This window comes from Acanthopagrus latus, chromosome 17, assembly GCF_904848185.1.
Source record: "Acanthopagrus latus isolate v.2019 chromosome 17, fAcaLat1.1, whole genome shotgun sequence".
Classification (NCBI taxonomy): domain Eukaryota; kingdom Metazoa; phylum Chordata; class Actinopteri; order Spariformes; family Sparidae; genus Acanthopagrus; species Acanthopagrus latus.
Window position 1 is genome coordinate 13,762,614 of NC_051055.1, and position 21,537 is coordinate 13,784,150.

General features: G+C 41.6%; 2 protein-coding genes across 4 annotated transcripts; one reads left to right on the plus strand and one right to left on the minus strand.

Annotated features, from left to right (window-relative positions):
- Positions 1 to 2,136: 2,136 nt before the first annotated feature.
- On the minus strand, positions 2,137 to 9,806 carry LOC119005596 (cleft lip and palate transmembrane protein 1-like protein). The gene is made up of 17 exons (XM_037073356.1): positions 8,971 to 9,806; positions 8,365 to 8,456; positions 8,019 to 8,196; positions 7,788 to 7,900; positions 6,774 to 6,852; positions 6,563 to 6,680; positions 6,234 to 6,328; positions 6,009 to 6,093; positions 5,750 to 5,850; positions 5,618 to 5,671; positions 5,450 to 5,500; positions 5,265 to 5,347; positions 4,931 to 4,965; positions 4,343 to 4,398; positions 4,192 to 4,236; positions 3,915 to 4,048; positions 2,137 to 3,744 (listed from the first exon to the last, which is right to left on the minus strand). Exons 1-17 carry the CDS (start codon positions 9,169 to 9,171, stop codon positions 3,678 to 3,680), a joined length of 1,587 nt encoding a protein of 528 aa, XP_036929251.1. The 5' UTR covers positions 9,172 to 9,806; the 3' UTR covers positions 2,137 to 3,677.
- A 236-nt stretch (positions 9,807 to 10,042) lies between these two features.
- mrs2 (magnesium transporter MRS2) lies at positions 10,043 to 20,467 on the plus strand. Of its 3 annotated transcripts, none has more exons than XM_037073360.1 (13): positions 10,043 to 10,194; positions 10,473 to 11,039; positions 11,384 to 11,448; positions 11,724 to 11,760; positions 11,937 to 12,049; positions 16,133 to 16,294; positions 16,440 to 16,570; positions 16,833 to 16,949; positions 17,590 to 17,659; positions 18,078 to 18,160; positions 18,679 to 18,796; positions 19,073 to 19,186; positions 19,412 to 20,467. In XM_037073360.1, exons 2-13 carry the CDS (start codon positions 10,613 to 10,615, stop codon positions 19,469 to 19,471), a joined length of 1,497 nt encoding a protein of 498 aa, XP_036929255.1. In that variant the 5' UTR covers positions 10,043 to 10,194; positions 10,473 to 10,612; the 3' UTR covers positions 19,472 to 20,467. The 3 variants fall into 3 exon arrangements, with proteins under 3 accessions (XP_036929255.1, XP_036929253.1, XP_036929252.1); XM_037073358.1 differs by having other exon boundaries at positions 10,059 to 10,349; XM_037073357.1 differs by having other exon boundaries at positions 10,059 to 11,039.
- Positions 20,468 to 21,537: the final 1,070 nt, after the last annotated feature.

The window sequence follows — 21,537 nt, forward strand, 5'->3', positions numbered from 1 at the left end:
AACTGAAACAGAAGGTAGTTCACAGGATTGGGAGCACTGATCTTAAAGGTGCACTGCGTCATTTTTTTTACTGGGCTTTAAACAAACAGAGACGGAGCTGCTGACAAATGGGCCAGCTGTTTGTAACACCGAACATTTTAGATGTCAAGGTGAGGACAAAAAAAACCAACTCATCGCCCCTCCAGAACTCTGACCTTTCGAGAATTAAGGACAACACAACCGAAAATGATACTTTAAAAAGTCACACATTGCACCTTTAAGTGATTTTACCCTGCCTGTGTATACAAGCCACGGTTTGGACGCTGACTTTACGAACCTGGAGAGACGAGCACGGAGAGGAGCGCGACGAGGCTGAGCAGCATCTTCCTGACAGGCGTCTTGTCTGTTACCCGCTGAACCCGGTGTGTCCGGCTCCGTGTGTGAGCGTGTGCGGTTTCTATTGTTTGTTTTTCAGACGCAGATGATCACAGCAGTTCCACCCACATCTTTGTCCATCATCATGTCATCTCACTGAAAGCATCTCATACATGCTGTCCTGCTGTGTGTGTGTGTGTGCAGGACATTCCTAGATCCCGGCACTGGTTTCAGTGATACCTGTCCTATATTTATCTTCTGTCAATCACAGATACAGTGCGGTTGTTGGGTGGAAGCGGTGTGTCTACTTTCAGCGTGTTTCGGCTCGGCCTGTGCCACAGGACTTCTCCAAGTGATTCCTTTCTTTGGTCGAGAGGGAACTCCGATTTCTGTCCGACAGCGGCCTCTGTGAGAACATGTAGCAGGAGAAAGGGCTGAAATAAGAAAAACAGGATTCAAGTGTCGACACTGAAGCATCTGTAGTTGATATTTTTTTATAATAACAGCTCTGCAGAAGCTTGATAATGAGCCATTCAGTTGAATCAGGCATGTTGGAGCAGGGACAGATTTCAAACATGCAAACTGATCAAGGTTATCTGAGGGAAATTTTATTTTAAAAAAAAAAACAAAAACTTAAATACTAAAGTTTATTGTAAATATATTGTTTATCTAACAACGTATTTCCTTATCACACCAAATGAGAGGAGCCACACTGTCACTGTTGCGATTCCGAGGCTTTTAGTTGTTAACACTTTTGTAATTGTCAGTGTGATTTTCACTTTCTCTCTTAAGAGTGTTGTTTGGGGAACCAATGTAAATGCTGATGGTTCCATTATTCTATATTTCTTTATATTGCGCAGTCAGCACAAACTTTATAATGGCGTGTCGGAGCAGCAAACCTGTCTACTGCCAGTTTAATTTGAAACTATATGTTCATCAGGTCAGTAATAGGCAAGTGTTTGGTCACCAGCCAGTCAACTTAAAGGATGTTCATATGTTTATGGTGTGTTTATGGCTCAAGCATCAGTGGCTGCTGGTTGAAAAATGTACTAACCTTATTAAACATCATGTATTAACATTTTAATTTATTTGATCTAATCTTAGGTTTCTAATGTGTTAGTCAATGAAGATGTGATTAAAACCAAATGTTCAGTCATGCCGCATCACTCAGACTAAATTAAGGACAGATTGTGTCTGTCTCCTGCCTTCCACCGCCGCCTGGAAACAATAAAGCTGCACAAATGAGGTCTATCTATCATCACACCACCTCTGACTAACAGTGGACATCGCCTGTGATCCCAGTCACTCAATAATACAAAAAAAAAAAAACAAAAAACAGCATTTATTTAATTAATCTTTCACTAGATTAATATTTGGGTTTTTAAAATATCTGGCACTCACGTCATCCTCCTATCTGTCACATCACATCACATCTGTCCGGTGTTCACACAGGAATGCACCGCCACACACCCAGAACCCAGCACACACGTGCACGAACACACCCCTTCTCATTCAGCATGAATTACCGGATGGCAAATCTGAACACACACACACACACACACACACACACACACACACACACACACACACACACTTTATCTAAGCAATGAACTTCTTGATAGAAACCAGTCAAGCCATAATTACCAGTCTGTTGTCTGTGTTGGTTCCTCCTTTGATTGCACGTGTTGATGTGTGTTGACTCACACACACACACACACACACACACACACACACACGTACTGCACATGTACATCTACAACAATGCACACACACAGCTGCTGATTTATTCCAATTTGAATAAACCTTTATTTCATATTGTAAAAAACAAAAATTAACAAGCAGAGGGTGCATCGCCAAATCGATGAAATTAACAAATTAAAATAATCCGAAAAATGATGTTAAATGTATGAAATTTTTCTCCAGCTCAAGCAGTTGAGTCAGCGAAGAAGCGGAAATGAGCTCAGGTGAGGTCAAGGTAATACGAGCACAAGCACAGCCTGGTGACATTCGGTCAAAGTTAAGTTCCTCCGTATCAATAAATGCTTGTGTGCTGAGCGAGAGGGAACAGACCGATATTGTATACTGTGGCTGTACTGTATGCTGGGAGTCAAAATGCATTGCAGGGATTTCATAGACACATGCAATCAGGATATCTGCAGTCAGGGGCCAAACTGCTGGCGATAGCGCAGCCTGTTCTTTTTTATGTTAACATTGCAAAGTCAAGTCGTTTTAAAACTATTTGTACAGTACACAGATAATGAGATAACTGACATCAGGAACATTAAGGATGACAGAGACTAGGGAATGACATTTAAGACATGAGACTGACATCAAACCTACACGTCCGGTAGATCAAACTGGATGAAGGGTGAAAAGTGCTTTATGTTGCTGGTCGGATTACGTCATCGGTGCAAAATAACGATCATTAGATTCATTGGTGCGACCGCTAAAATTATGTTGCTTTGTGTTCTGATATTTCTGTTATATAAACTCCATATAGTTTCAGGTGTATGTCTTTAACCCTAACCCTGAATTATTTTTTGGGGTATTTGATGCTTTTATTAGGGAACGGCCTCAGCTCCAGTAAAATGCCGGAATAAGCCAAAAGTACAGACTGTGGCAACACTTTGTAATAACCATCATTAGTAAATGGTACATTAATTAATTCAACTTTAGTTAATATTGATTTCACAATGAAATGCTTAAAAACAACTTGTACAGGTTTATAAACATCAGCTTGATAATGGCCATCTAAATAATGTTTGGAGATACACAGAATTGATAAGACATTTACAAAATATCATAAACATCAGATGCTGCTTTACGATAAACAACTGCTTAATTAATGCTTTGTTATGTTTCTTACCAGTGAAATAATGCTTAACTACAATTGAATTAAATATAAATTCACCATTCATTAATGATGTTAAGTGTGTTACTCATTTGGAGACAATCGTGGTTCAGTCTTATGACCCAGGACTGTGAACTTGTTACGCGTGCACAGAAAGCTAAATCAAGCCAACGCACGCCACGACCGGTGACATGATGCCATCAATATTGTTCTTGAAATGTAACCACTAGCCAAGCCTGGCATGTGCAGAAGAGAGAGTCTGTATGAGGGGGTTCGGTCACTGTTGGAAGTAAAAGGAGACGCAAACGGCTGCGGCACCCGGAGTGTACAGCAGCGAGGAGCCTGCAGCAGGACAGCTCGTCTCGGGTCAGTCTGACGATGCTGTGGCCTGCTGGAGTCTCCACCTCACATCAGTCTTTCTGTGTTGTGCACTGATTTCTGTAAAAGGAGAGCAGAAGAATTCGTCTTCTCCTCACTGAGTCTTTAGTTTCTTGCTGTGGGTTGCGGACTCTCGCCTCCGGGCCTTGTGGGCGTAACGCCTGGTGGAGACACGAGATGACAGCAGGATTGTTTTGCTGTTAATTCGCCGACTTGGAGAACAAATCCAGACAGAGGTCATTCAGCTGGATGGTGACTATGAACACTGGTGGATGTTACTGTGTTTCCTTCATATTTTCTAACGTGTATCTTGTGTCGTGCTGTGTCTCACCTTCGCTGGTAGAGGTAGAGGAAGAAGAGGAGCTCATCTCTGAAGCAGGAGAGCTGGTGAGAGGAGCAGAAGGATCCAGAAGAGGAGAGGAGGGAGGCACAGGAGCACAGGTCTGAGATCAGCGTGTTCACTCCCTGCAGGGGAGAGGAAGAAAAACTCATAATGAACTCGTCAAGGAGAGCCTCTGAAAAAGATAAAGCTGAAGCAAAACGGGTATTTGACAGCAGCACAACCACCGAACACAGTACGTCAGTGTTTGCTGTATATACACACTCACTCTGTACATCAACACTGTCCCCTGCAGGTGGCTCACAGACCTCATCTGACCCATAGAGAAGGACAGAGAAACACAAAGTCAGTGTAAGCAGAGGACAGCTCATACACCAACGCACAGTATATGAATTTTTGGCGTCAGCTGCGGGACCGACCTTGTAGTTTATAAAGAGCTGTGGGGCCATAGACAGGAAGCCAAAAGCATACACTCCTGAGAGACAGAGACACGAAGAGTCAATACAGCACGCTAATGACTAAATTTTAAAGTAAAAGGCTCTGCTTATAGGTCCAGTGTGAAGGATTCAGGAGGATCTATTGGCAGAAACGGTATACAATATTCATAATGATGTTTTCATCAGTGTATCATCACCCCAAACTGAGAATCCTTGTGCTTTGCTTCACATTAGAATGAGCATCTTATATCTTCTGAGGGAGCCAAGTCGTCTGCCATGTTTCTAAAGTAGCCCAGAACGGACAACAAACCAACAAACCAAACACTGTCTCTAGAGAGGACCTTCAGTGTTTTTGGCAGCCACCGCACAGGGGTGTGAAATGCGAGGTGACTCACTGAATACAGTCTGCAACCTCTCCGCCAGAGGTCACTAAATCCTCCACACTGGATTTAGTGGCAAGAAATGACAGAACTGACAGAAACAAAAGTATGCTGAAAAACATCACATATTGACTCGTGATTTTACAGACAAACTTGTATCACTGTTATAAATGTATGTAAGTCGACTCACCCGTCACCAGACTGTTGATCAACCAGGAATAGTAACTGTCAAAAGCATTGAACACAATTCAGTGTTAATAAAATAATCAGAAGTGTATATTTAAAGCACATTCTAGCTTTCTAATGTACGTTTAGTAGTCGCTGAGTATGTAGTGTATTAGAATAGATTTTAAAATAAAAAAAACATTGTTTTTCAGATCCGGTTTAACTCTGGTGGCCTCCAGTACTGCAGGGGCAGAGGAACCAACGTGGTAACCATGTAACCGTATACACACAGTGCTGGACATTTGGCAATTTTTCTACTATTTGTCAAAGCAGAAAATTAAATAAAGTGATCAGCTCACTTCTTTTGGCGTAAGTAGGCCAGTGAGAAAATAGCTCCACTGATACACAGAGGATAGACCAAGTAGGACAAGTATCTGGACGCCTGGAGGAGAAAAACACAGACGAAATACTGAGTCAGAATATAAAATCAGACTAAAAAAAAAACAGTAGATGTATATATAGATATATAGAGGCCTACTGATACCTGCGCATCATACTCCACAGTCTTTCTTTCTTCCTCATCCAGCTTTTTTACCTGCACAGTGACAGAGGAGGTCTTAGAGGCATCATGGCTGCATCACATGTTTCTATTCAATCTAATTAAATCATTGTACACATGTGTCAGCTGAGGGCTCAATGGCAGCATACTCACATGGAGTTTGGAGCTTTTCAGCTGGATGTTAAACACTTTAAACACCTTCCACACCTGTCGGGAGGATAGATTAGTTTTCTTTAGTTTGTTTGTTTCAAGCTTTATTTGAGGGGACTGATTACTGCTGCGTACCTCGACACACGCTCCCAGCCCAACGGGAAGCAGCACCAGCAGACTGGTCTCCTCTAGCAGATGGAGGAAAATGAGCAAAGTGCTCAGACTACGCCACAGAACTACGGACAGAGAGGGGAGAGGCAGAGGCTAATAAGAACCATTTGTGGAAAAAGCAGTAATTATAATTTACTGTCTTTCATCGCTGCTGGTGAGCCCTGTGTGGCCACGTATTCAGTACTGCAAAGTCAAGCATTATGTAATGTGATGACTTTCTCACCAGACTTCCTGGACATTCCCACCATGCTCTTCTTTTTTCTCCACGAGCTGATGTCGTTTTTAAGAGCCAAGAACTCACAGATGAGCTGAAGGAAGATAGGGAAGGAAAAACGTACTTTGAATTTTACAGTGCTTCATCTCCAACACGTCTGAGCTGCAATGTTCCTTCATAGTTTTTTTGTTTGTTTGTTTGTTTTTTTATCTCCAAGGTGTTGTATAATCATACCTGCAGAGCTGTGATGAGTGCAGTCAGCACTAACAGGTAGAGGTTGGAGTCCACCAAAGTTTCTTTAATCTCGTCCACGTTCTCCTCTGTGAAGCCTGGACAAACACACGTGTTGTTTAGGTCTCCTTGCTATGTGGTATGAAAAGTTGTTTTAGGATTTCACCAGGTCTAAAAAAACTGCAACACATTGGGGAAAAAAAATCTCTGGGACTTCAGAACTTTTAAAAACTCTTTGAGAAAAGAGCACATCAAATTGTGACTACAGACCGCCTGAATTTTAAAGCCATACCTCTCCAAATCATTACATATCCGTTATCTTATTAGCTCACCAAACTGCCGCAGGGAATAAACCACGTCCTGCAGATGCACCCAGAACCTGAACCCCCTTAGAGAGATTCCCTCGTAGGACACGGTCAGAGGGAGCTGAACTGTGCTGCTGCTGATCTCCTTTGGGCGTATGGATAGATGGACAGATTTAAGAGTCAGAGTCATCGCAGTCAAAACACAATAATAGAATGAAGTGTGTGAAACGGCTCCTACCATGAGGTCTCTGACTCTGAAGTTGAGCTCGTTAATCAGCAGCAGAGGGAGGTAGATCATCTGTCGGCCGTCCTGAGAGCTTCAAGGGGACACAGGAAGAAAGTCTCATTAAACACATTAAAAAACATCGTTTTTCTACAGCCTGGAGCTGCAAGGAGAGAATTACCGTGTCCTGTTTCTCTGCATGGCTTGTGTTCTGTCTTAAAGGGTAACTTCCCCAATTTTCCACATTCAAGTGTTCATAGGTTTCATGGTGTACAGCTGCCTGTTTAAGAAAAAGTCCCATAAGCCTTTTGTATCTCCTGCAAGTAAATCTGAGAACTTGCCTCCTGTGATGTCACTCAGTGGCAGAGTTGCATTGTGGGTAATGTAGACAGCATGTTTTGAAAAGCTGTCACTGATCTGGCATTACACTCCTCTAACACTGCTGGACTCATTGTGGACAGTTTAAAAACAAATGATCACAATCAATACAGCAGAACCAGACAAGTCAACCTCTTTTACCCACAATGCAACTAGGCTACTGAGTGACATCATGGGAGACGTAGAGTGTATCAGATTACATGCAGCTTCCTCTATTTTCTGACTATTCATTGTCGGAGAGATGTGCTGTTTGTTCTTTACAAATGATGGACATGTGATCAGTGGCTGCAAGTAGATATTGCTTAATTTTTAAAAGGGCATGAGAAAATGTTGGGAACCACTGATCTATACGACACATAGTTTGTGGTTTAAAGGACCAAAATACCAAATATGCTTGTCATTCTTTCCCTTTGCTTCTGCATGTTGCATAGGACATTTTGAATGTAAAAGGTTTTGAACGTTAAAAAAATCCGAAGTCTGCACCAACAGAAAAAAACTGCATTAAAGATTTCAGTGTAAAATGTGAGTGCATGTTGGATATTCAGCCACAGAAACACTGGCGTCAACTGATCAGAAGCAGCAACAAAGCAGCAGTCAGAAGCCCTCGCACTGATCTCCTGTCTTTGACCTCCACAGCTCCCTGTGACTTACACTCTCATGTAGCGCCGCACGTCACTAGGAAGCCCCGCCTTGTTGAAGGTGAAGTCCTCTGACATCATCGTGATGGACAGGTGAGGTCTCCAGTGGGACACAGGACTGGGCCTCTGATGGAGCCACAAAAAGGACTTATTTGCTGCAGGGCCACATGTCTAAATCTGCTCTATAGATGACACGCCGGCTGAAATATGAGAGGACTGTGACGGATACTGAGTTACATTTTACCTTCTGCGTGTCTCTCTGCACATCGGTGTGTGTGGGAGCGATGTAGGTGGTGAGCTGAGCTGCGTGGTGGACTTCTCTGCTGTCCTCCAGAGGCGAAACACCGACTTTGTGAACGTACACGACCGCGTACAGAGTGCCGTTGGCCCGAGTCTCCTGCGGCAGAGAGACATTCACCTGCCTAGGAGGAGAGAGAGAGAGGGAGAGGGGTGTAAGTTGAGGAAAAGCAGCCAGTCTCAAGGGTTGATCAGTGTTTTTGCTCTGATCAATAAAAAGTCAATGTTTGTTTACTGGTACACCTAAAAAAAATCTCTACATCTACAACATGTCAGCAGCATGTCAAACCCACCTCTCATATGTGGAGTGAGGGTCAAATGGGTCTATTTTCAGAGCAAGGTTGAGCTGGCTGTTGTCTGGCTCCAGGCAGGTGAAGACGCTCAGCTGGATAAAACCGAAAGAGGAGAAGAGAAGAGACTCAAAGCAGTCTTTCTATTTTTAGAAAAAAAAAAAAAACTGGTTACAAGCTGAGACGCAGCTGCAGAAATGGAACAGAAAAAATATGACTTTTTTGTAAAAAACATGCACATCATGCTTATTCAAATGACTGAACTGACCTCAAACTACACTTACTTGCAATTACCGATGTGTGCTGTGAGTGTTATAAGCAGGTTTTATCTTGATAATGAAATAAATAACCACAAAACTCACTCAATCTGAATACACTGCATGGTTTTACTTGATCGCCTGCTTTGCAAAAAAAACACATGAAATTTGATTGCTTTGGACTTAGACTGGCTGAGCTTTTCTGGCTGTAACATTTTGAGAAAACAGGGGCTGTTTGTCAACTAAATAATTAGACCCTATGCAATAGTGTCCCCCCCACAGAGATGCAGTATCCCTGAGCAGTCTATTATCCAGGAGGACTAAGGGATCAGAAACAAAGGCCTGTGCTAACCACCAGTCTGGGTCTCGCTGTCAGGTAGGAGGCGATGCATGTCTCTCCTCTGCCTCCATCGCAGGGTTTGGTGTTGAGGAATCCGTACAGCAGCCACACGGTGTGCAGCATATAAACCACGAACACTCCGAGCAGCAGCTTAGCGATGGAGCTCCGTTTGGCGCCGCTCTCCGCGGGTTTAGTATAACACGACGGGAACATGGCAGCCGATGTCAACAACGACAATATAACATTAATGAATAAAAAAAAAATGGACGTGGTCCGGTCAGAGGACGGAACTGTTTATAATCGGATACAGCGTCAACACGATGAAATCCCCACGCTTCCCCCGCGCCGCAGCATCCTTCCGGTTCTCTGCATGCAGCGGACAGATGCTGACGCTGACTCCACCTCAGCCTGCGACTGCGCCGACATCACCAGCCCTGAAGCTACAGCACCGAGCCCACAGGTACTCAGACACAGACACCTCTCTGAGCGGATATATTCGGGGAACAGATGGAAACCAAAAACAACGTCATTGTCTTTACATCTTCTTCCCGGTGTCTTAATCTGCCACATGTACAAATTTGGTTACATTTCACTGCAGCAATGGGAAATCTCACCTCAAAATCACCTCCCAAATGAATAAACTCTAAATTATTCTGGCCTTTGACCCCTATGTTAATATGTATATGATTGAATATGTATTTGATTTAGCCCAGAGTTTTCTTCTTCTTCTTCTTCTTCTTCTTCTTCTTCTTCTTAATATTATTATCAATATTTTGACATTTCATAGTTAAATCCTTTTCATTTTCTCCCCATGTCGCTTCCTGTGCTCCATAGTTAAGCTAACTGATTGAGAAAAGGACAGATAATTAAACATAAAAAAATAAAAACATCTGCTCCAGAACTACTACTAACACACCAAATCTGATGCACAGTCTCATGATTTAAACTTGCCATGAATACTTGTATTTAATTTATGTCATGTATAACCTTTCATCGTTGTTTTCATTTTAAATCCACGCCGAGCTTTGCAGTCCGAGTGATCTTCTCTACTCGAGACGATCTTTGGCAGCCGGCGCGTGTCACCGCGGTGCATCATGGTCCAGTGCAGCGTTCTTGCCTGCTGTCCTCCTGTTTGCTAGCACCTTCCATCATGCTAGCCTGAGCAACAACAACCTGTGTTCGGACTGAAAATACAGGCCGATATGTTGATTTAGGACGGTCTGTGGTTAGCGGCAGGTAACTGAACAGTGTCAGCTGCGTCTTCGTTTACTGTCACGAGGAATATTAAACGGATAATGACTACGAGCACAAGCTGTCCCTGATAGCAGCAGCTAAGATAACTAGCACAACATGGAGAGCTGCACAGCAGTCTTGAAAACACTGTGAAGAAAGTTAGTACCGCCAAGCTAAGGTGGCATTTTACTAACTGTATAGTAGAAGTGGATAGCCAATATTTTCTCTTGATTTAACTGTTGTGTGTGAGTGTTTCCTTTCTTGCCTGGACTGTCTCCTAGTAAACAAACTGTCAGAGAACCCGAGGATACCGAAGGACCCCTGATGAGATGACCGAAGGATCATACAATCTTTTTATGCCACTAATATATCCCCTGACTACATTTTCTATGGAGGCTAAAGGTTGCCTTCCTGCCATGGTATGCGTTATGATCTCCTTGCAGCAGTGGTGAATATCAGCCCCTCCAAACCCAGTATGTCAGTGTGTGTGAAGGCTGTGTGTTGGGGTGGTGTGGAGATGAAGCTGCACAGGTTGCTTCTGACAGGCAGGATGAACTGCACTGGGATGTATCTGCCATTCACCGGGAACTTTTATTTAAAACGCCTTTTCAGCTCTGTTTTCTCAAGAGCGGGTGGCACCCGAGCTGTCGTCCTCAGCAGTGCACGTCCAGCACTCTTCCCATCGAAGGACATTGTTTCACATGGAGATAGAAAACTTGTATTGTACAGCAGGAACTACAGTGAGGTCTGCTGTCATACGCTGCCTGTGTCTGGATGTCAACCCAGAAGATCTCAGTCTGCTGCATTGAGGAAAAAGAACCTGCTGCATGGAGGTCCAACATGGCCCGGTGAGAGTGACAGACAGAACAACCATTTATATTTTCTAGATATATTCAGCTGTTACACGATTCCCTTTGACGGTCTTTAATTTGTGATGACGAAATACCAATTTGATACATTGGCAGGGTAAGCACGGAAACATGGAAAGCCCGTTTAGCATGTGAAGCAAACCACTGAAATATCTCTGTTATGGGAGCAGTAATTACAGGTCACGTGTGCCAGTATTTTGCTCCTGTTGTAGTCAAAGAAACTAAAACGAACAGATCCTTTTTTTTCTTTATTTGCAATGGTTCCGCTTTATGTAGTTTCCTTTACACATGGTTTGACTTTTCTTTGCCTGTTTTTTGAACAGTGTCCTTCGTCCGCCGCAGAGTGACAGATGCCTCGGTTTCCAGTGTGCCTCCAGCTTTTGTAGTGGTAAGAGATGCACCAAGGTCAGCAACAGGCATTTCAGTGGTCACTGAACAGTAGTAACCACGATTAAAGCTCATTCAGTTGGTGTACTTAATGGCAAGATGCTGTTAAATAAACTGATAAAGACTGATTTTACATTTCATGTCAGCTGGATATAATCCGTGTTTCCCACACCAAATCTTGAAATCATCCACCAATCTACTGTTGTAAATGTTATGCATTACATTGAAAATGTTGTTTATTTGAAGTACTTACTTTCTTGTTCATTTATTCCACAGATGAAATTTGACCAGGAGGGAAATGTGACAACATTTGGTAAGACTTGGGGGGGAAAACATCATATTCCTTAAATTCCTTGCCTGTCTTCTTTATTTGAGGGGCAAAAATCAAGGTTGTTAATTGAAAGCAGTAAATAAGAAAATAATAAATAAGAAAATAATAAAATAGCCTCTACTTTGCTCTTCTCACTTGTGTGATCTTTACCCTCACAGAGAAGAAAAAAACAGAGCTGTGTCAGGAGCTCAGTCTTCAGGCCCGAGACCTTCGCTTTCAGCACAGTACCAGCCTCACTGCGAGAAACAACTGCATTATCATACGGATGGAGGTACGTGCTCGTACTCTCTTGTAAGCACACTGTGACAGTGATGAGACATTTTTGCTCCCAACCTAATCAACATTTTGTGACCATAACTCTAAACCAAATTAAAAAAAAAAAACTTCATAAAACAGTTTTTCCTTCATGACCACCAGTATTCTGATAATACTGAATAACTGTTGGTTTAAAACCGGCTGGTAATCCAGTGCTCATTACAACTCAAACTCAAACTTAAAATCAGAGATATTCAACCTGTTAGTAAAAAAGACATTCCATGCCCAAGTACTTATTTAATTCACTGATTTCTTACCATCATTTAAACAAATAAGGCTGAATATGGATTTAGAACAGAAAAAACATATTAATACTGAATTACTACTGAACTAAAGCTCAACAAAAGATGCTGACTTTTAGTGAACATTAGTTGAAGGCACATTCTTTAGCCTGTGCCACAGTCGACTGTCCACCAGAGGGCGTGTTGGTAATGGTGTAGTGGAAGAAGCAATAGTCTTCACTGCTCATCATTTTACAGAATCTAGTAGCTTGGTCTGGTTGAGTCAAATCTTGTTTGGTCTCCACCATCGTGACAGTGAGGTGGCCACACTCTTGATCACACCTGATGACGAGTGAGAGAAGATGATCAATTCAAGAAATATAATAATGTGCGCTTAGAAATCTTATATATGTACTTTTGCTCTGTTATTAATAGAAAAAGTACTGTAGACATTTTATGAAATCTGTGTTAACTGTCATGAGTTTGCAGATAACAAATATGACAAAACAGTAAGTATATGAGTAATGATGATAAAAATAAAGTAGCTGTAAAGTCAAAATACCATTAAGTTGGTAATTTCAAGACAGTCCAAAACTTACAAAGATGGAGGGAGCTTTAAAAAAAGTTATTTTTCTTCGTGTTTTTGCTTTGGGTGAGGGTCTGTAGTGATTTAAAGTAATTTCTTCCGAGAGCATGTCATCGGTCATCACCCGACAGCAGCTCCCGCCCACCTGAGCTCCATTCTGCAAAATTACATTAAGTGCTCTCGCTTTCTGTAAATAACATGTGTCAGAAATCCTCACCTGTCCTTCTTTGGTCCTGTCCCAAATGCCCGACACTCCACACACGCCACGTGTTGCTGACATATTCCCACACAACTGGGGCAGTCCTCACAGGTTGGGCCTGTGTACGGTGGCTCACATTTACACGTCCCGCACTGACAGGCCCCTCTGTCGTTACACAGCCTCTGGTTGCTTGCCATGCAGGAAGCAGTTTCCATGGAGCAGCTGCAGTCTTCATCGGTCCAGCCGTCATCACAAATGCAGCGTCCACACATGCACTTCCCGTGGCCGCCACATATTCTGGCCGATAAAACATTGCAGTCTTTTAAATACAAAGTCTGTCGTTAAATTGAATATAAAGCGCTCTATATATCACGTCTTCATACCTGTTGTTGTAGTACAGACAGTCAAAGTTGCTGCACTCGCAGAATTGTCCACTGTATCTATCTTTCGAGTTTTCTCGGTTCTGGCACTGACATTGGTTCATTACGCACTCCCCCCTACCACTGCACACAGGGGCATGCGGGCCTGAACGACAGCCATAATCGTTTGATGGAGAAAGTGAACCTTCGTCCAACTGGCACTGGAGTCCAAAGTAAGGCCTGGAGCACTCACACTGGCCACACACCAGAGCCCCTTGGCCACCGCAGCTGGGGCTGTTTTCCTCACGGTTTCTCGTACAGTTACACTGACCTGAGGAAACGCACTGTATTTTATTTGCCAACAAAATAGAAATAAAAAAAACCCCAAACAATGCTCCCGAAACATTTATAATATCAGCATATCCCAAGTCTTGATCAGAAAATGCTACTTTCAAAATAAGGAGTAATTGAAAATATCAAAATAGAATGTGCTGTTTACATGACCTAAACTAATGGGATATTAGTGTCACCATCGTAATTTTCTCAGCATGGTTCTGAAGCTGAACTCACACTCCAAAGTTATCTCTAACTTCACACTCATTGAAAAGCCTCTGGGTGTGATGTGGATAGACCAGGGCCCAGTCCTGTTCTGCATCCGGCCTGAGTCGCCACTCACACTGGGACACCGGGCGGCCTCGACATCCACCTAGAGAGAGGGGCTTTTTTTTATGATCAGTTGTATTACCTGATTTCCTAATCATGTCCATCTTGATTTTCCTTACCTGCACAACCAGGGGGTTTCCAGTCACAATGCCACCGAATGTGATGTTGAGTCCCGCTGGCACAGGGCTGGTGTCCATAGTCAGCTCTGTGATGGGCTGGTCTGTAGGCATGGTGATTGTGAGAGGGAAGGATTGGCTCACACCTGGTCTCAAACGAAGGGAGAGCTCCTGGGGCTGGAGGAACATAGTCTGAGCTTTTGCTTGCTCGGTGCTGCAGGAGTTTATATGCAAGAAGAAGAAGAAGATCTATGCCTTAGAGGTCACTGTGGTTTTGAGCAAATTATGACACTAATGTAGCACCAGTATCATATTAGTTTGTGGTGATTTGATGCCTGTGCAGCACTCCCCTGTGGTGTTTTAAGTTGATAAGGCAGGTAAATGTCATAGTTGATCTTCAAACCAGGGTACTAACCTGCTGTCATTCTTGGCAACCTGCACGTCACCCCGAGGGTTGTACATATCAGCTTTATGGCAGCCTGCTCTCAGCAGCCCCTTCGAGGTGTGACAGCGAATGTTAAATTGAGGGGTGGTGCACCAGGCACACTCAGGGCCAGACTGGATGCACTCGTCACAGGTGGAGGCAGATCTTCGACAAGGTTCTCTGGCCCAAATGGGGCACAACAGAACCAGCAGCAGGGTGAGACAGATGAGCTTCACAGCCATCCTGCAGTTAGAACAGAATAAAGCAATTTTTAGCCATTTTAATTAGACAAAGGATGCAGGAACACCTTTTGTAGGTCAACTTTATTAAAATCATTGTTTTTGTTAAATTCTTTTCTTCTATCAGCTGAATTGTGCAGATGAAACAAGTCAGGCAAGATTTAATTTCATCACATTTAAAGGCATTCTTAAATTTTTGAGATGGTTTTACGTTGTTTATTTTGGGTTTCATTTACAATTGATGTAAACACTTAAAATCAAACTATATACCTACCCATCTCTTTCCTGGCAAGGGGAGAAGTTCATTGAAACTATAACTATGTTTAAAATTGGAAAGGATTGAAATCTACCATAACACCAAGGGAGACAAACAAATATACAAACCTCAGCCGAAAGCTAATTAACAAGTGACAGTTGCAACAAATAGCATAACATACTACATACATCCTGTGCTTATTCCTTTAGTTTTTGTAACAGCATGCTTAATGTTTCATGGTTCTGTAATTGATATGGGGCTGCAATGACTACTTTGATTGCTGATTATTTTCAAAATTAATCTATGAGTTGTTTGGTCGATGAAATGTCAGAAAGTTGTGCAAAATGTAGATCTGTGTTTTCCAGAGCCCAAGATGGCATCCTCAAATGTCTCGTTTTGTCTGCTGTCATAGAGGAGTTGAGAAACCTGTAAATATTTACAATAACGAAGCTGGCTCAGAAAATTGCATCAATTGTTTTTCTTTCCCTCAAACTGATTATTAATTCAACAGCTGATAGATTAACCCATAACTGCTGGAGCTCAAAAACATTGCAAATCAAAACAAAGAAACATAGCAGTGTCGGTACTTCACCTGACCTGTTGAGAGATTTTCTCCTGCAGCCGAAACTGTCTGTCTTAGCTCGCTGTGACACACTGACAGGCTTCAGTCATAGAATGGCAAGGTGTGAATGCTGCCGGGCTGCCTGCCCGAGACGCATGAATCTGATCACTGATCCTGACTGGTGCGTCTGCTTTGGGTATCTAACTGTGACTCTGTGATAGCACGAGTTCACAACAAGAGTTTTCATTGGTCTGGCCTTTCACCGCAAATATTTACAGATCAGAGTCAACTATTGGGACTGCAGTCGTAAGAGTCACAGTTCTGCAAGCACAAACGTTTGAATTAAAATGTTCTGTATTTGCGTCTGATATATTTTGGTGTCGCTGTCCCCCCGGTCCCTCTGATTCTCCACAGTCTTTGAAAGCCATCGTGACCCCGGAGCACTTGTTGGTGTTGGATTTCCGTGGTCTTGGATTGGAGCGTTGGTTGGTACTGGACCTGGCCCCTCAGCTAGCATCATACACACACTCTCTGCCCTTTGAGTTCAGAGCACTGGAGGCCATACTGCAGCACAAGGTGAGCGATTACAGAGGCTCTGTGTGTCTGTGTATTTAAGCATCTAACAGATAAAATCTGTCCGTAAATTGAACATGCAGTATGTAAGACTATGTTCTGAGATAAGGTGAAGTATGCTAGTCCATATATGCGTCTGTGTCAACAGGTGAACACTCTACAAGCTCGGCTGAATGATGTAGAGCCGTCGATATTGGACACATTGGAATCGCTTGTGGATCCTAAAATCCTTTCTGCAGATAGAAGTAAACTGCATATATTACTGCAGAACAGCAAGAGGTAACGCACACAACCATATACATTGATACAGCTTGTAAATGCTCTCATAAGTGAGGGAAGGACAGTGCAATGGATTTCTGTATTATGGATATAAAGAACTGAGTCAGGGTCTCTGGAACAGGACTACTTTTAATCAATCAATCCCTTTAAAATAGTCTCTCACTTTTGATGATGAGGATTAACATGGCTTCATACATTTTCACAATCTTTATAATGTTGAGTTTGTCTCTCAGTTCTACTCTACGTCTCTTATGCCTGACAGCTTATCAGAATTGGAGACGGATGTCAAAGTTTTTAAGGATTCCTTGCTGAAGATTTTGGACGAGGATGAGATCATTGAAGAACTCTGTCTGACCAAGTGGACCGACCCAAGAGTTTTGTATGTCACATATTCACTGACATGAATGCTAAAAGCAGTTATCTTAAAAGATTCCCAGTCAGTGGCTGCAATTAAAGATGAGAAAGGATAAGATTGTATTGATATACAAGGTGTCAATCTGTTTCCCCCTTTAAATATTGTTTTTTCTCCCCTTCAGATACTTGTTTATCTTCACCATTGTCCTCATTGGATCAGGTTAGGGCTTAGATTAGGTCAGTTGGGGTCTAAAGGCTAAACAAAGTGGTCTTGTGACCAGGGGGCTGCTGGTTCAATCCCCTGCACCAACAGGATAAATCTGGGTGGGGAGAGTTTGCCCATCCTTCATTACCACCAGTGAGGTGCCCATGAACAAGGCCTTTAACATCAACTGCTTGTTAAATTTGGGGATATTTTAAGATGAATTGTTTTACTGACCAGGGTTGATACTTTATCACAACAAAGATCTCTCCCGTATTTTAACAGGTATTAAAATTGTCCTTTTTGTCCCATTTTGTAATTATTGTTCTATTCCCATAGTTATATCGAAAGAGAAAAGTTTTATGTGAAAATGGTCGTGCTGGTACTTAAAGTTTTGGTGACAACCAGGCCTTTCCCAAAACAGCGAATGAACATTTGTCTGTCTGCCTGTCTGTGATTCCAGTGAGGAGAGCAGTTTGGGTATTGACCACGCTGAGGAGATGGAACTGTTATTGGAGAATTATTATATGCAGGTAGGGCTAGCCAAGATTCTGATTTACTGTAAAATTATTCACTTACCCTTATAAATTCAAAATTATAAAAATGCTTTAAGTTAACACCTTCTAAAAAATGAATGTTAACAGTGAATTAGTATAACTTTAAATTGACATTTTCCACTGAATCTGTTGAAGGAGAATTATGGCTAAAGGACATTTTCAAACTGATCCGTACATCAAGACCTAAAAACGTTCATGTAACACCTTGTTGATCTTTGTGTGAACAATACGACCTTGTATCTTGTAATTGTGGTGTTGGTGTCCTTCGTTATTTGTTTTTTCAATATAAAGAGCAGTAAAGCTCAATGCCAAATATCATTTCATAAAATGCAGAGTGAGTGCAGTGTTTAAGGTGTTGGGCGTTCATACAATGACTGTGAACTGGTCCCTACAGGCTGAGGAGCTGGGCAACAAAGCCAGAGAGCTGAGAGGGCTGATAGACGACTCTGAGAGCGTCATCTTCATCAATCTGGACAGGTACACACACACTGATTATAAGATGTACAAATGGAGCTCTCATTTTAAAGCTGAGCATGCAGTCACATTTAATAAACCACATTGTATATTTTTTACTGCTCAGAATGACTTTTCATAAAAGTTGTGTTGTGCAATTTACAGGATTTAGTTTGAAACTGCTTCGATGTAATTGTTGTAATTTCTTCCTTGTCTTCTGAAGAAAGGATTCAGAGATGGTTAAAGCATATTTCTTCTGTTGTCTCACAACAAGAGTCAGGTGTCCATATGATCACTGAAAACACACTGCTGTTCATTTTTATACTGGTCATTAAATGATCTCTTGCTAATGTACTTTCAATGTAAGAGATGGAAGGACAAAACACAATTCTGTCTTTTGTGCAAAAATTGATTTAAAACAAATGTACTCCTCCATTAATTATAGAATGGACTGGTAACAGCAAGATGATAAATTGTTAACCCTAACCCTAACCCACTGACTTGTTTGCGCCACATGTACTGTCTGTTTTTCTTTGTTCTAGCCACCGTAATGTGATGATGCGCCTCAATCTGCAGCTGACGATGGGCTCCTTCTCTCTAACCTTATTTGGTCTGATTGGGGTAGCCTTTGGAATGAATTTGACATCGTCCTTTGAAGAGGTGAGGCAGCTTTCTTCTTAAGACTCGTATCATGTGACGAGAGTCAAATATGAGGACTTTTTGCTTGTCTTGAATTTGAATCGTTGTAAGCCTTTGCGTTTTGGTTTGTTGTCTGATAAAATGCAAAACTTTGGATTGGGACGTTTTACAGGGAAAAAACAAAACCGAGTTGACACTTTACCAATGTATTATCACATGTTTCAGTTAATTAACCTTTTGTATGTTATACCCACATACTGTGCATTTATGTGTTTGCCTATTCATGTTTGTCACCAGGACCCGCGTGTTTTCTGGCTGGTAACCGGCTTCATGTTCTTGGGCAGTGGGATGATATGGAGGCGACTGCTGTCATTTCTGGGGCGACATCTTGAGCCATCGATACCAACACTAGTAATACAAACACACAAACACCACAATTAGCCTCTCACCATTTTCTTATTAGATGCTTTATATGACAGTGTATTCCTTTTACTGTGTCACCTAGCTTAGTGAATATGAATATTTCACCTCTAAATATTGATGTATAAAAGCCATCCTTACCCCATATTGCCTTTTTAAATGACAAAACAAATGTTGTTTTGTGACTAACTGTCATTCCTCCTGTTTGTGACACAGATCCCTCCAGTCTGGAAGAGGAATCTGAAAACGTCAGACATCAAAGCAGGACTTCGATGATGTTGTACCTCTGCTCTGTAAAATGAGACAATGCAGCTTTAAAACCCTGGACCTCCTGAGATCTCCTGAGGCTGGAGATTTTTATTTTTTAACATACCTCAGTGTTTCACCCCCCCGTGCCTACAGCAGAGTTTAAGACTGGATCCAAATATCTGGACACTCTATGTGTGTCTCGATCATTGTACTTCTCATACTGTGTAGGGGTTATTCTAGATACTTTGGATCATATCTTCATGTATGTGGATAAAACCATGGGCACAGAGTATTGCTCTGTTGTCACTGGTTTTCGAGCAGTGGGTGGATGCATGGGATAGTTGGAACTGAAACGGACAACGTATGAGTTTACTGCCCACATGCAGTTGAACATCCTCTCATTTCATAGGTGAAAATAGTGATAGAAGTATTAAATTCTGTTAATTTAATTTAAATGTGAATCAAATCTAATGTCTAGAGTCTGTTGTTATGGTTGTGGAAAGCGTTATTTCCTTTATGATTGATATTTAAAGCTGCATTTCCAGCCAAAGTACCTGAAACTTCTAGTCCCAGGAACTACTTTTCATGGAGTTCCCTCTGTATGCTAAAAAAAGGGTTTTAATATCAGAAAATAATCAGGTATTTGACACAATTGTCAACATAAACGGAGCAGTGGCTGAGCTGCATCAGCCACTTTTCCTCATTCTCAAAATTATGTAACACCAGTTTGTTTGGTTTTGTGTTGATGTTGTGTCACATTGTTGCCATGACTGTCTCAAATTGACATTTGTCCAAGTAATAAAAGGTCATAACACATGATAAACTTCAGGAAGTATGACTGCACGCTGACCTTATCCCACTTCTGTTTGCATTGTTGGTCAAAGCCAAACTGTTTGAAAGTACTGCCTTAAAGGAACTGTGTATTTCCCCAAGTCCTTCATATTGTGATTGTTGTAACTCTGTTACATTTAATACTATAAAAAAATGTCAGTGTTCTTAGAATTTATCATGTTGGTTTTTTTAGCTACACTGAATCACAGTAGATCTAATCAAAACACACTCTTCAAACCTATTTCAAGGCAGCAGTTACAGTTTCTAAGGGGATTGAAAGTTACGTTGTCAAACAAATCCTAAATCCATCCACTAAACAAGTTAACAAGATAAAAACTAAATAAACTTTGTGTGATAAAATAAATAGAGTATAAACAGCAATGGATTTTCCAGGGGATTCCAGATCACCTGTGTTTGATAGCATTTGTCTCTTGTGTGATGTGGACTTTTTGAATAAGTCTTGCTGAGTCAAATTTAGCTTTCAAAATCACAAGCAATTAATAAAAATTGCCTAAGTCATTTGATTGAAACTGATGGTAGATATCGAATAAAACAGCAGAGAAAATTCACATTTTCTCTGATGGATAAGGAATATTTAACCTTCAAATATTTTTTAACAGAAAAAAACCCAAAACTTTCTTTGTTGTAAATTATTTTGGTACAAAGAAATGTCACAACCATTCTTGTGCACAAGAGGGAGTCATAACTACACTTTCAAGTTAAGATAGCGGATGCTGCTCTTCAAGTGCCAGCACACCCTGGTCCTTCCGTTATCCCACTGCTCCTTATAGGTCATTAGCAGCCAGTGCTCAAAATGTACTCACTTACTCTTTTCTTCAGTGTTTGAAGAACCTAAATGATCTTTTTCAGAGAAAAGGCCTAACTTCTCGCATTTCAGTAGAGCCTGGTTTGTTTTTCTTTCCCCACCACAGAGGTGTTCAGAATGTAGTATGTCGAGGCACAAAAATGAGAATCAGCACTGACATTTATACACATATACATACTAACAATCTACATTTGATTGGCATGCCCTAACATCCCAAGGTGTTTCAGCTACTTACCAGCAATTATTACCAGGTAAAAAACAGTTTTTAGTGGGCTGTATGTTAGCCCATGGGAGGCTTTATTAAAATAATAATGTAAACTTGAAAATTCCAAAATGAAATTTAAAAATAGCATGGTTTTCCACGTATATGTGTTTATTTAAAACACCAATGATCTCTTCTGCATTTGCATTTTCACATACTTGTTGGGCTTTACAT

Bases quoted from the DNA above. Each gene is read 5' to 3' on its own strand.
- mrs2 (XM_037073360.1), top strand. From the start codon at position 10,613: ATGCGTTATGATCTCCTTGCAGCAGTGGTGAATATCAGCCCCTCCAAA. The intron at 16,295-16,439 runs GTGAGCGATTAC...CTGTGTCAACAG, and splicing joins AGGCCATACTGCAGCACAAG to GTGAACACTCTACAAGCTCG. The intron at 18,161-18,678 runs GTACACACACAC...TCTTTGTTCTAG, and splicing joins ATCTTCATCAATCTGGACAG to CCACCGTAATGTGATGATGC.
- LOC119005596 (XM_037073356.1), bottom strand. From the start codon at position 9,171: ATGTTCCCGTCGTGTTATACTAAACCCGCGGAGAGCGGCGCCAAACGG. The intron at 5,851-6,008 runs GTGAGAAAGTCA...CTCTGTCCGTAG, and splicing joins GGGAATGTCCAGGAAGTCTG to TTCTGTGGCGTAGTCTGAGC. The intron at 5,348-5,449 runs GTATCAGTAGGC...TTTCTCCTCCAG, and splicing joins CTGTGGAGTATGATGCGCAG to GCGTCCAGATACTTGTCCTA.